The 14,246-nt window shown below is 38.1% G+C and overlaps 1 protein-coding gene across 1 annotated transcript in view; it reads right to left on the bottom strand.

Moving 5' to 3' along the window:
- The window catches only part of eys (EGF-like photoreceptor maintenance factor), a 178,577-nt gene that overhangs the window by 104,735 nt on the left and 59,596 nt on the right, over nucleotides 1-14,246 (bottom strand). Inside the window, exons 26-28 of the mRNA XM_080288105.1 lie at nucleotides 2,581-2,677; nucleotides 2,081-2,188; nucleotides 750-895 (exon numbers count right to left, since the gene is read on the bottom strand). Coding sequence (XP_080144231.1) covers nucleotides 750-895; nucleotides 2,081-2,188; nucleotides 2,581-2,677 — 351 coding nt within the window. The remainder of the gene's footprint in view (nucleotides 1-749; nucleotides 896-2,080; nucleotides 2,189-2,580; nucleotides 2,678-14,246) is intronic.

The raw sequence follows: 14,246 nt of genomic DNA, 5'->3' as shown, positions 1-14,246 counted from the left end.
GCTGTTACACATGTTACTAGAGCAAATATTTTGTATGAGTTCTAGTTGGTTTGAGCCAATCCACACTGTATCCTCTGGCCACTTGCTCTCTTGGGGGACCCTGTTTCCTCAGATGAGCTTAGAGCAACAGAAAAAGTAATGGCTTGTACTATGCTGTGCGTAGGTCTAATAATAAAAGCTGCTTCTGTGGGAATTGGGCCATGCGTGTCAGGTTCTGCTCTCCAGAGTAGCAATACCTCAGAGATTTTCCCCTCTCTCTCAACTGGGGAAGGATAAATTGATGATACAGTGTGGAAGACAAATGAAATTAATCTTCCCAGTATCTGACAGGAATCGGCTTTGGATAGCGCACACACAAGTGCACACAAGTGTGCACACGCGCGCGCGCTAAAATAGCTCGATATCCGTCTGGGTGGAAAATAAGACAAATGGATTGAAGTAAAACAACACTAGCGTTCTGAGACTGAAGAGGCTGATGAAATTAAATAAATGCAGCTAACAGACACTGAGACGTTTTTATCAGATAAAACAGGTGACATGAATTTATCTCTTGTTAGCTCTACTAAAAAGCAGGCACTGTATCTTGCACAGCGAGGCAGGCTAATTAAAAGCAAGCATTGTGAAGCATTTTTTACACTAAGCCAGCTCTGTGTCAGACTTGCTTCAATAGCGTGCAGCCACAAGCGGGCATGATAAGCTTTTTAAAGTCTTATATTGATCTTAATGTCGCCTTACGGCGAAAGAGCTACCTGAGTATCCAGGGCGACAGACACACTTGAAACCCCCGGGCGTGTTGATACAGATGCCCTCATGTAGGCAAGGTGAAACTTCACACTCATTCACATCCAGGTCACACAGCGTTCCAAAATAACCAGGGGGACAGATGCAGTGGAACCTAAAGAAGAAATTAATAAGCAATGTGTCACACAATCATAGCCCACTTATGTTAATTTCTTATAACTTTAAAAATCATCCGAATTGTTTTTCCTCAGCCAAACATGCGCACACGCTCCCACAGCAGTTGCGTGCGTGTGTTCCAAACCCACTGAGATAAACTGCGCTGGAGTGATTCTCTCAACTGACCGGCAGCATTTTGCAGAACAATTAACAACTGGCAATTAAGTTTCCCAGTGTGCAACTTAATTTAAATTATGCTTCATGACTTGTTACTAAAGGGAAGGCTTAATCTGTCCGATGATGTGGTTTACTCAATTGAAATCCCTCTCTGAAGCTGTCGCTGGGCCTAACCATAGATCTCGCAGGAGACGAGGTAAAGAGGCAACGTACAATTATTCACCTAAGTGCTGCTGTAAACATCATTCATCGGTAAACAAGTTACATCACATCAAATTTATGAAATATGCTAATTGGTAGTTATTGTCACGTGGCGCATTTGTTTGAAAGCCTCTTCTGCTCTTGGACTGATTTATTAGAACAATTAACCCTTTCCTCGTTGCAGTCTCGCAGCTCTGCATAGTCTGATTCTTTATCGCAGTATAGATGAACTTGCATGGCTTGCTGGGTCAGGGAGATGGATTCAGAGGTGTGTGGCGGGCAGTGAGGTTAAAAAACACCTGATGTGAACTCCCAGGACTATGCAATCAGAAGAGTGCTCTGAGCAGGGCCAGGTCACATGGGAATGAAATCATGACGGAAGACAAACTGGAGACAAACCATTTAGGACTCAAATTGGCCCTGGGACTTCTCAACCCATCTGTCCGACTAAGCCTGGAAGCCCCGGGGCTCCCATTAAGCACAGCAGAGAAAAGCACCGGTGGAGTAAAGCCCAATCTAGATACATGATGTGGTCCTGCTGAGTTTGCTCTTCGTCTTTAGAATAGCAGCTTATGTGTGTCAAGGATGACAAGCTCGTTGTATAAACTGCAATACTCTAAGGAGGACTGCCAAAACCTTATAGTACTACTTTTTTTTCTTTGGAGAATGGTTATTGATCATTCAACTTTCAAAACAAAATCAAGCAATTAATTCTGCCTGGCCTTCATACGCAAGAAATTTAAACACGCTATGAAAAAAGGTTATGATGCAAGTAAAAGGGGGGAAAAATTGCATATATGCTTACTTGTTCACAAGATCTTGACATGTGCCAGCATTCTTGCAAGGGCTAGAGGCACACTCATTGATATCTTCCTCACAGAGAAGGCCAGAAAATCCCACCTTACAAACACAGCTGGAAAAGAAAAATCATTACTATTGATATTTTGTCTCTGATGGAAAATAGAAGATGTTTCTTACAAGCACGTGCACAGAGTGAGAAAATCTATAGGAATTTATTGATATTGATCACATTTAGTTTGATTGCTCACACTCTACAGCGACAAAGACTGGTTTAACTAAATTAAAGAACATGCACAGTAGCATATGATAAAAACAGTAACGACAAACATGTTTTGTTTCATCTAACTACAACCATAATAATACTATCTGTTAAATAAATTTCAAGCTAAGAAGAAGCATATTGTTCTGAAACCCATAAAAAAAAAAAGATTTCATCACTAAAACTCCTGACATTTTCTCACCCACTAAGAAATGAAAAGCTGGTTTGCGGATAACACTTTTTACCTGTAACTGTTGACCCGGTCCACACAGTCACCCTGGTTTTGGCATGGGTTTGAACTGCACTCATTGGTGTCAATTTCACACCAACTTCCTTCAAATCCTGAAAGATAGATGAGATGGTCATGGATCAGCAAACCCCACTACATCCTGAAAACGTCAGGACCGATGATAACAAAGGCCCCTGTGAATGCCATTTTAATGGAACTAGTAAGCCCTGTAGCATATCTCATCTTCCAGCTCTCAGCACTCACTGTTTCCCCTTTGAGAGTGTGTAAGTCTAATAATACTTTAGTGCCACAGACAGATTGGTCTGAGGGTTAGTGGTTTGGGGTTTGGGAGGTGTGTGCCTGTGTGTGCCACCGTGCATATGTCTCTGTGTCTGTCTGTGTGGGAGAAAGCGAGCGAGTGGGGGGACATCTTGTTAAGTTAGGGTAAGAGGGAGAGGCTAAGCCCAAGAGCTCTTTTGCCCTTGTTCATTAGGGGGTTGAGGGCCAGCATGGCTAAGCAGATCAGCATGGATGTTTTGTTGTACATTTGAAAGCAGCCTAGGAGCCTGTAGTGTTCTGCCTGCCAGAGGTATTCCTCTAGTGCTTGGCCTGGGTCTGGTCCATTAGATTGTTTTCTGCTGAACGAATTAACATTCGCTCCATGCATGACTGGGTTTCATTAAGTAAAAAAATTGACAAATTAAAAAAGATCACAAATTAACCAAATGCTCAAAAGTATGGAAACAATTAATGGACATGATCTGACTTTCATTAGCAGTGAAATTTAATCACCTATAAACATCAGAAGTACATCTAATGCTTAGACGTACAGTATAAGCATCCATCCATCCATCCATCCATCCATGGCTTATCTGAGTCAAGCCTGTGGAAGCAGTAGAGCTACCCAAGCCCCCATATCCCCTGCCAACACTTCCAGCTGTTCAGGAGGAATACCAAGCCACTCTCTACAGTGTATCCGGGGACTGCATGGGAATCTTCCCAGTTGGGCATCCTTGAAAGAGCTCCTCATCATATCTCTAATACTAAACTCAGACACCCTTCATAGGAAGCCTAGTTTTATACTTTTGGCCATTATTTCAACTTAGTTTTCCCTTCACCATAACAGACCAGTGCAGCATCCAAATTACTATAGATGCTGCACAAATATGCCATTGTAGCTGCACAGAGTAATTATACAATTTCCTGTGCAATGCTGCTATCAAGCTACTTTAAAATTCTGGGCTCAGACTCCCAACAACGACTACTGTGTTTCCCCTGCAGAGCACCATCTGCCGAGCATAATTAAATGTAATGCAAGCATAGCAAAGGGTTAATATAACTAACCCATAATGAGTGTGTGAGTGCCCTTATTGTTTTCTTGTCTCATTATGTTACTCCCACTGCTTCAAGATAGAATTACATATTTTTGAACTGTAATGGGTTTTGCACATAGTAAATTTTATGCCCAGAGAAGTACATCTGTTCACAACGATGAGGTTCCTGAGAATTGTTTAAGACAGGAGAGCATGTGTTTTAATCTGGCATGTTTAAAAAATGTGAGACTCGAGCCATACAGGAAGAAATCATTCAAAGTATTGAATATGACATTTTGGCTATTTTTGGAATTCACAGTCTAGCAGGGTCATACAGGGTCTTCAGTCCTCTGTGTAATATCAGGAGGTAACTGTATACTGCCTTTTTCTCTTTCGTCTTCACTTCAAGATATACAGATGCAGGAGTTGTGATTATTTGTAGTCTCCAATGTGTTTAAAATTAGAAAAAAAAATACACTATGAATAATGAATTTTCTAAAGAAAAACGGAATGCAGGGTAAGTGACACAACTCTGTGCATCTTGGGATGTATGAATGAAGAGGAATCCATGAAGAGGAAACCAGAGACAGCACAGAGCATCTGGTGAATTATGGGACAGCACAAGTTTCCCATGCTGGTCTGTCAGTCAAAGCGATGGTGAAGCACCTTGGGGACTATTTCGAATGTCACTGCAATGTAATGCATCTTCTGCTACTAAGCAGTGACTTGAGGCTTCTCTTTGACAGAGTACAGAGCGGGATACCCAAGGCGCGTGGCTCACGTAGTCATTCCATCATCTGGCAAGAGCTACAGTATGTGATCACGGCTGCTGCCAGTAAATGTCTCGGAGGAGAAGAAATTGCGGGTGATCCCGAGTGGATAGCCAACTAACTTTGATTGACATTTCAATTGAAATATGAGGAATGTCTCCATTTTGAGAGAGCGAGCTTAGTTTGGACTGCTACATTGGTGACTGTTGTCTTCTGTCAGTCTGATGTAACGTTTCTTAGAAGGGGCTCATTTAAAAATTTTATAACCCAGCGTTTCTGCAGTACAGATTACGATCTCTGTCTGCAGCGGCGTCTGTGTGCCGTCATGCATCAAAATGTTAGATGTCACTGGTGGCTTAATCCAAGAGCAGGATTGTCATGTTGAAACTAGGATTGCGAGTTTTGTGCCTGGCCTCACGAGTTTTAGTTAACCTACTGCACTTTTTAATTTGCCAGTCAGTGGCTGGATTTTAGATTTATGACACAAGATCAGAGCGAGATTTACAGTATCCAAACTCATAAAGGCCCTAAAAATGCAATGTGCTAGAGCTTAACCAAAATTGTGAAAATAAGTGTGAAATAATCGCAACTATAGAGAACATTACAAAAAACAGACTAACTAACTAAGACAAACTAAGCTATTTTCAGCTGTCATTAAAATAAATAATTAAAAGATTATATATAAAATATCGCTTTACTGTGTTTTATGATCAATATCACAATTCTTGCTTTTTGCTTCTCAGCAGGAAGTGAGAAGCATTTTGCATTGTGTTGTACTACAGAATGGCTGTATCATGATAATACAATGGGTGATAAATTGCACTACTCTTGTATTGTAAAGCAATTGTATTGTAAACCAAACCATCCCCGCACCACTGATGGAACACTGTTGGACATCTTGGATTCTTTTCAAGTCTCTGTCACATTATTTTAGTTATATTTATTTAAAATGCAGCAACACGAATAGAAATAAAAACAGAAAAGAGTACGCTTGAAGGTCCTTTACATGCAAGGACCAAAAACTGGGTTACTTGAAGAAGTGGGTTAAGAATAGAAATCCTTTGCATGCAGCCAATTTACCCCACTGCTACACACCTGGACCACCTCTTCGACACAGCTAATGCAGGAACAAAATGATTAAACACTGAGTTTATTTAAAATTTGTTTACTGTACAGCTGCTGCAGACCTGCTGCTATTTCATACTTTTAGTATAAATGAAACTACTTCTTCACAACTGATGTCTGGCCCTGTGTACACTCTTGATGTTATGGTTTGTTTGTTTCTCTAGCTTTAGTCATATTATTTATTTTAATGATTAATCTACAAATTAAAGCCGTTAACTTTGGTTTATATGTTTATATGTAGTAAGTTTTGGCTGTCATAAAACGACAAACTGCTTGTTTTATGGTCTGTCAAAGATTTGGCCCTCTCCAACTCTGACCATTGCCCCCTGTCCATTTGGAAAATCCTTCATGCTGTGAAACCAAATGTTACAGAATGAAGAAGTTTACAAAAAGACGGGAAAAAAACAGCCTGAGTGCAGGTATTTCCTCTCTGAGGTCTGCACCAAATACAGGCACTTTAAATGGTCTGAAATAATGGGGAAATATGAGATTTTGGACTTTTATTATATCATGCACACTCTCCATAACCATGACACCGTACCTCTTGAATTACAAATAAAAGAACAATCAGGTTATGCTTTGAACTTTAAAGCTTTGTTAGGCAATTTTGCTTAGAAAAATTCATTAAATCAAATGGCACTCTGTGGTGTGAGAGGGCTGAAAGCACTACAAATGCCACTGAGAATCAACACTCTTCACCATGATGACTACAGCTTTCTGCTTGGCATTTATGTTTGCTGATTCATATGTTTGGGCCTGAAGCCTATCACCTTGTCTTTCATATAACACAGAAGGTTTAAGATGCAAAATGTGAGCAAACACCATGCTGGCCTACAAATCAGACAGTTGTGTTTTGCATTTGCTTTTTGACTTAATCCTTAGTTTTAAATCTTTAAATCTGGACAGTTTATTAGTTATATTTGCTTATACCGGTCTGGACCCCCTTTTGCCTTCAGAGCAGCCTTAATTATTTTTTGGGATAGACTGAACTCAGGTACTGAGATGTGAAGACAATGGAGGTGAACTTGCGGTCATGTTGAAGAAAACAGTTTGAGATGATTTTAGCTTTGTGACACATTTTCCTGTTAGAGGAAGCCGCAATGTTGATGGTGAACAGATCAAAACACTGACAGAATCCATGGATGGCAGGCTTTTGAGTGTCCTTGCAAAGAAAGGTGGCTATATTGGTCGCTGATTTGTTTTTGAATGTCAGAAATGTATATTTGTGAATGTGGAGATGTTATATTGGTGTCACTGGTAAAAATAAATAATTGAAATGGGTATATATTTGTTTTTTGTTAAGTTGCCTAATAATTATGCACAGTAATAGTCACCTGCACACACAGATATCCCCCTAAAATAGCTAAAACTAAAAACAAACTAAAAACTACTTCCAAAAACATTCAGCTTTGATATTAATGAGTTTTTTGGGTTCATTGAGAACATGGTTGTTGTTCAATAATAAAATTATTCCTCAAAAATACAACTTGCCTAATAATTCTGCACTCCCTGTACATTAGTAAACATCATTGTTGCAGATGAGCAATTCTGTTACCTCCCTCTCTCTTTTTAATGATAACTATGTAAATAGCCACAAAGCTAAATAGCTTAATAAATAGCTAGCTACATTTATAGCTAGCTTGCGCGATATAGTGCTAGCTAGCTAGTTAGATATTTGTCTGCCCAAGTTCTACGGGTAATTCATCTTTTTTGTTTGCTTGTTTAGTTTTTTTAAGGTGGAAATGTTGGGTATTAGCTTAGTCCTTAAGCTTAAAAATTGTATTTCCACACATATTATCAATCAAAAGTTACAGTTATTGATTATGCCTAAACATGCTGTATAATTTTCACAGAGAAATGAGGATTGCATGCCAATATAAAACAATTCTGACTATTCCGACTTGGTATGAATGCAGATGCACTCATCTAGGTCACCTTAGGCTGTAACACTGTGCTTACAGCAGTCAGTGTCATGAGCTAAAGAGAAACTTTGGTACAGCAGTGTATTGCAGTTCCCATGACAGAAATACAAAAAAAGAAAATGTTCTCATTTTTACATCTTTTCACTCTATGAGAAGACATTTTTTAACATTAGGAAACATATTCCCATAGAAGACACCAGGTCTACTGTTAGATTTCTTTTGCCTTAGTCACAAGATGTGTTGGTTTGTAACACAATAAGAAACGTATTTATTTTTGAAAAATCAGGGTCAACTATTGTCTGTAGAGCAAACTATAAAATTGAAAATCACTGATACCAACAACAGCTACCCATATATACTACACCACAAGTAACCTGCGACATGTCTATATCATATCACTGCCAATCATTTCAGGCTGCATGGTTGTTCCAGACAAGGCAGACTTTATGTAGCTCATGCCTTTCTCTGCTTAGAGCAAGCAAATCAACGGTTCATGCTTCAGCGACCTTGTACTGCATGTATTTTATGGTGTATATATTGTATTATATGTCCCATGCCCTATTTTTGTTAAGAGATTACACGTGTCTTCTTATTTTTGTGATTTTCTTCCATGTTGTTTAGCAAAACACACAAACAATGGTGCTCTTCTTTCTGCTGTCAGGCTGTTGCCATCTTGTTTTAAATGCACGTATAATTGAATACCTATGCATACCTGTAGTACAAAAACAAAGTGTGTCTAATATCCACATCAGTGCTAAGCAACTGTCATTATGATGTATACACTTTGCTCAATGATATCTCGCAGCTTCTAAAAGTAAACCTATGGAGTATTTTTTAAAAAAAAACCAGAACATTCAATCAGATCTGTAGTAGCTTCCACATATTTATTCAGAGACTATTTGGGCATTTTACATGCTGTTAGGCATTCAGGGGTTAAACACCAATCTGGTTAAATCAAATAATGATGAAGAATTTTCATGAAGGGAAATCCTCTCACACTACTATGTGATCACTGATGCTTTTTTCCTGCCTTTTCCCCCCGCAGCTGTTGTTTGATCTGGAAACAGCTTTCAAAACTACAGTGGAAGAAGAGAACCACCTTTGCCCTCAGCAATGGAATATCACTAGTGTGGTGAGACCTTTGCCAACTGAAGGGGCACGCTCTCATACTGAGGTCGAACACCAGCTACATTTTAATATTTTCCCACTTCTTTGTGTGCCTTCACTGTGAGAATATTAGACCAGACAATAGTTTCCCAAATGGAGCTGTGATTTACATGACATGAACTCTGATTAAAATACAATATGGCCACTGACTGCCTCTCTGTCGTGGTCCATTATTCTGTGAGAAAGATTTATTTGGTACACCTTTAATCTCAGTAATTGTGCTATGAGAAGTGAATGGCTACTGTGCAGGCTCAGTCACATTACATTGGTTTTGTTAAAATAAGCTGGGCAGTGATGAATCGTAACATATATAAGCTTTTTTTGGTTTCTGTACAGTATGCAAGTGTCTTATATGCTTGCATACAAGTGTCTTATATGACACTTGTATTTATATGCTCTAAATGCATATAAATGCATTTAGAGCATTTATATGCTCTAAATGCTAAAGGGTATGTCAGCCAAGTCATTTACTTAGACGAGATTTCCAATCCTGGTTTGACACTTTATTCATTTTTATAAATGAACTAATACAAACTAGAGCAGATAATGTGGATTGCATGAGGTAATTATTATAAAAAAAGCTCATCATAAAGATGGTAATCATAATAATCTAGAACAGCACACTATAAAGGGCAAAATATACTAAGTTGACTGAACCTACAGTATCTGTATTTCTAATTCCTTATACTAAGATAATGAAAAGTCTCATTGATCTTGCTATACATCTGCCAGGGCATCTGGTTTATTAACTGACACATGTCCGCTATAAGTCATATAGTCTGCCCCCTCTATAAAAAAGAATAATCACCTAAAATGAATCTACTGAGGCCAGACTTTTTCCAACACATTTTGGCAACACATATTTTCCACACATCTTTTTCAGTATCATATTAGCTATGTGTCAGTTCTCTTGTTGGCATAGCTCCACAGTAGCTCATTAACCAACTGTTTGGTAGGACACAATCTCAATCTTGTGGAAGGTGAAGGCTAGTGTAGCATGCCATGCAAATAAAGGGGTTTGTTCTCCATCTGGCCAGGAACACCTCTGGGTATATTCTGAACCATGGAGACCAAATGGTTTTTCCATGTGAAGAGACCACACAATGCTTTTGAATTAATTCCCTGTACTGCAAAAATTAAAAAAGAAAAAGAAAAAGTCTCCACTTCATATAATGGACTAGAGGCAAAGTGATTGTCCTCATATCACACAGCTCACGTTTAACACTTAAAAATGCCAACTTGTCACCCAAAAACCAATAAAAAGCTCATAATGAATATAGGCACTTTAACTAACAAGTCTAAAGCGTTAAGTGCTGCAGTGGCATAGTGTGATATCCATTGAAAATGCCATCCTAAAGAACCTACGAATGAAACTAGAATTACAATCTATTAATCTAATCCATAGAATATTATCATTTTAAATAATTGACAATTATAAATATTTCACATCCAGAATAATAATCAGTAATTCTGATGTAATTATCAAAAGGTTAGAATGTTTTGACATGTTTTGTCTTGAAGTCTCGAAGGAATCCTATAATCAGTTTTACAAAATCCATGAGAACTACATAAAGTAACTATGTGAGAATTATTTACAATCTCAGTGATTAAAAAAAATAAAGAAAAAAAGGTAACTCAAAATTAAACTCCACTGACACAAATCTCAAAGAAAAATGACTAAAGCTGAAGTTTTATTAATTAAGCTGTAGTTTCTATTAATTAAATTCAAAGGGGAAAAAAAGCATAAATATAGCCTTTCCGCTCTTCAGATAGTTTAAGTGGATGGAGCCCTGACTAAACGGCAGAGGCAGAGAATGTGCAGGAAAGGTCCAAGATAAGATTAAAGTTTACACATGTGAACTTGTCTTTGCTCAAGGAATTCAGCAAACCGAGCAAGGACAGCACAGACTATAGATTGTGTGCGAGACTCTGATGCGACTCTACCTTGTACCGCAGTCTTGGCTGAGTGATGCCATGTGTTGTTTGTTTCATTTGTTGCAGTTGTCGGCCAGTAACCCTCACCTCAACCTTCTACCCTAACTCTCCCATTTTCAGGTTGCTCTTCTATCAGGTTTGGCACTCCCTGCTGAGGCTCCTCATTAAGAGGAAAGTGGAACATCTGTGCTGGTCAGGCAAGATGACTTAGGCCTCCTGGCCAGAGCCTCAGCGGAGTGTCTCTGCTAGTAAGAACAAAAACTTCCTACAGGAGCCCTCTACAATCAAAAGAGGATAACTGCTTCACCTGTGTTTTTTTAAGACGAGACTTTCAGCTTGCTCTGGTTTTATTTTGGCCCCCAGCTTCTCACAGTACACCTTTGTAGACAGAACTCATTTCCATTGTGGCTGTGTTTTACAAATCCCTTTAATGCCGCTCCCAGTAGAAACCGCCTAATTGCTGCCTTTTAGATCCTGCTAAGCTGATGAACACTAAACTTGCCATATCAACCTTTTTGTTAGATGCGTAGAGTCTAGTGAAGTTTCTTGAGAAAGCTAAGACCACACAGCCAACTTTGTAATCTCTTCAGTAAAGCAAGTTTGGTATAATGACCACTAAAGTTAAAGCACTTAGCTTTTATAAAAGACCCCTGTCAGCAGCCATCAGATACTGTCACAGGGCTGGCTATGAAAGGTTTGACAGCCGCCATCTATTATCGCAGCATTAGCAGTGCCTCAAAGGCATCATCACAATGAATACCAGTGCTTCTTCAGTTGCACTCATGCAATTCTGGTGAAATGGAAAGAATAGAACACCTGTTATTCCAACCATGGATTATGCATTACAACCTAACAGCTGAAATTAGCGACTTTTGTTGTGTTAGACGCAGCAGTTTATTACAGAACAAAACCAGATATGAGCAAAGAAGGTTAAAGTAAACAAGATTAGCAGAATGGATGTAGCAGCAAAGTGCTTTTTTTTTTGCATGTTTGTATTCTTTTCACCATGCAGGAGATGGTATTTAAGATATTATTAAGTTTCCCTACATTGCATTTCAATTTTTTAACACAAGACTACATAAACTGTTTATCTGATTGTTGTTTTTAGCAAAGATTCTTATATTCACCTGCATGTGTTTGCTAATACAAAGTTAGAATTAATTAAAAATATGTATTTAATCTTAGTTAACTGTATCTCAGTAACTAACCTTATTAACAACACAAGCCTTCATGTTTATCCTGAGGCTTGTTTTACCATGGTGCAACTTCCTTAACAGCTAACCATGCCTTTATATAAGAGCACATGCTCTCTTTACTTGAATGTGGATCATTGGTCTCGCTTGATCTTTGCAAAAACCACTGAATGAAGCTGCCATGTTTCTATTTACATATTTAAGACTCGGTATCTAAAAGCAAATAAGAGGCTCTAAATTTTAATTTTTAACTCAATTTTCTTCTTATAAACACTTACTGATGCTACACTGAACACAGTTACAGTATTTGCAAGCATTTAGTGTCATTTAAAAGCATAAAAATCATTCTCCTTAATTCAGTTACCTTGACAGTATTTGCTGTATTGTGTAAAAGCTTTTGTCTATGCACTGGGATGTGCTTAATGTACTAAATCTTAGATGCATATGCAGACAAATTTTATTTTCAATTAGTCTGAAGAATAGTGTTAGACCTACACAATTTCCTTGACAAATAACCTACAGTGAATACTAAATAACAATTTTTTAAGACGGCTGCACTGGGATCAAGCCATGGGCTCCTTTATGTTTATTGAGTAGTAGCTATGGAGGATGGATTTAAGGTGAATAATAATGGAGAGTAGGTGAGTCACGGTTGTGTGAAGTGAAAACGACCAAACCCACGCAAAGCTCTTGGTGTAATGTATGCAGCGCCTAATTTCCTATTCCTCTCAAAGGAAGCTTTCTGAAACTAACCCAGCCGCTCTATTTATATCTGGCAACATCTTTTCATCTCTTTGCTGATGGAGCCATTAGGTACAACATAACCCTATACCGTCTTAACCTCCACAGTGAAAGCCTATGTTAAAATGATATTTCATTTACAATTTACAAGCTAACAAGATTTTACTGATAAACATCGTAATAGATCATTTTAACGAAGAAAGCGATCATTGCCAGTGCTCTATTCCAATATGTTGCTTGTGAAACAAAAACCTGACTGATCTCATGAACTGAAAATAAAACAGATTTTCCTGCGTTTCATTTACATCTGAGTGGATGTGCATGCCCGAGTTATTTATGCCTGCGAGGGCATGTGAATGAGCGAGAAGGAGCCAGTACTAAATGAGGTCAATGCTTTATTCTCTTTTAATATAATTTACAGTCTGACTCCTCAGTCACCCACAGTTCTTTCATCCTGTGGCTGTTAGCTGCAAATTTGAACGGGCGTTAGTTTGCAATTTGCTTGTAAATGGGAATATTGAGAATATGTACACGTTGAAGAAAAAACATCTAATTTTGCATTATCAGTAACGAGTAATTTCTAAGACATTTGGATGCATGCGTGAATTCAAGACGTTCAGAATTAGCATCTGTCTTTAGCCAAGCATCTACTGTTCCTGCTGCTACAATTAGTAGGGATGCACCAATTTATCGCCCAATCATAGGCAATGGTAGAAAGTCCAGAAACATAATGACGATGACAGTGAATAATGATTAAATAACTTTACAGATATACTCTTAAATTGCACAAAAGATGTAATTTATCCCTGACAATTTCCCAATTTGTGATTGTGTATTGATTAGAGTTCAAAACAAACAAACAAAAAAGAATAAAAGATTGTGATGTAGAATATGTATTATGCATATAAAACAGACCAAAGTGGTTCACTGATTTCATTAAAATGTCCAAATTTTTTTTAGGTGCTCATGAACTTGCATTAGACTAACTGGGTCTTGCTAAAAGATTATGTGTCTTGTATACAGTAATGTTTTTATAAATAATAATCATATTAAAGAGTGGTAGTACCTGCTGATTCCCCATGTGTCTGTAGGGTCTTTACCTTAGAATATAGTATGCATTATGATGACTCAGCTGGCACTGATACACAGATTTACTGCTAAATAAGTATTCAGTTTAATTTAGTATTAATGCAATGAGGAGAAAAGCAAGCAAAAGACACCAATGTCTGGGTTTGTTGACCATTTCTTATGCAAAAATTAAAGTGGAGCATGAAAAACTCTAGAAATGCAAATTGTACCTCTGACTAACTTTCATTATGTCTAACACTCCTTTTAACCCATATAATAGCGAAAACCCGCCATATTTCACTTATATTCTTCTCCATATTACAGCAAAAAGTATGTCTCTTATTTTAAATCACCTGTGGATGTTTTCTTTATGGCACATTTTTTAGGTATCAGGAGCACATTTTACCATTTTATTCATGCACACAAAGACATTAAACCTTTCTTTTAC

Source organism: Astatotilapia calliptera, chromosome 13 (genome assembly GCF_964374335.1).
Source record: "Astatotilapia calliptera chromosome 13, fAstCal68.1, whole genome shotgun sequence".
NCBI lineage: Eukaryota > Metazoa > Chordata > Actinopteri > Cichliformes > Cichlidae > Astatotilapia > Astatotilapia calliptera.
This window is presented reverse-complemented; position numbering and strand designations above follow the sequence as displayed.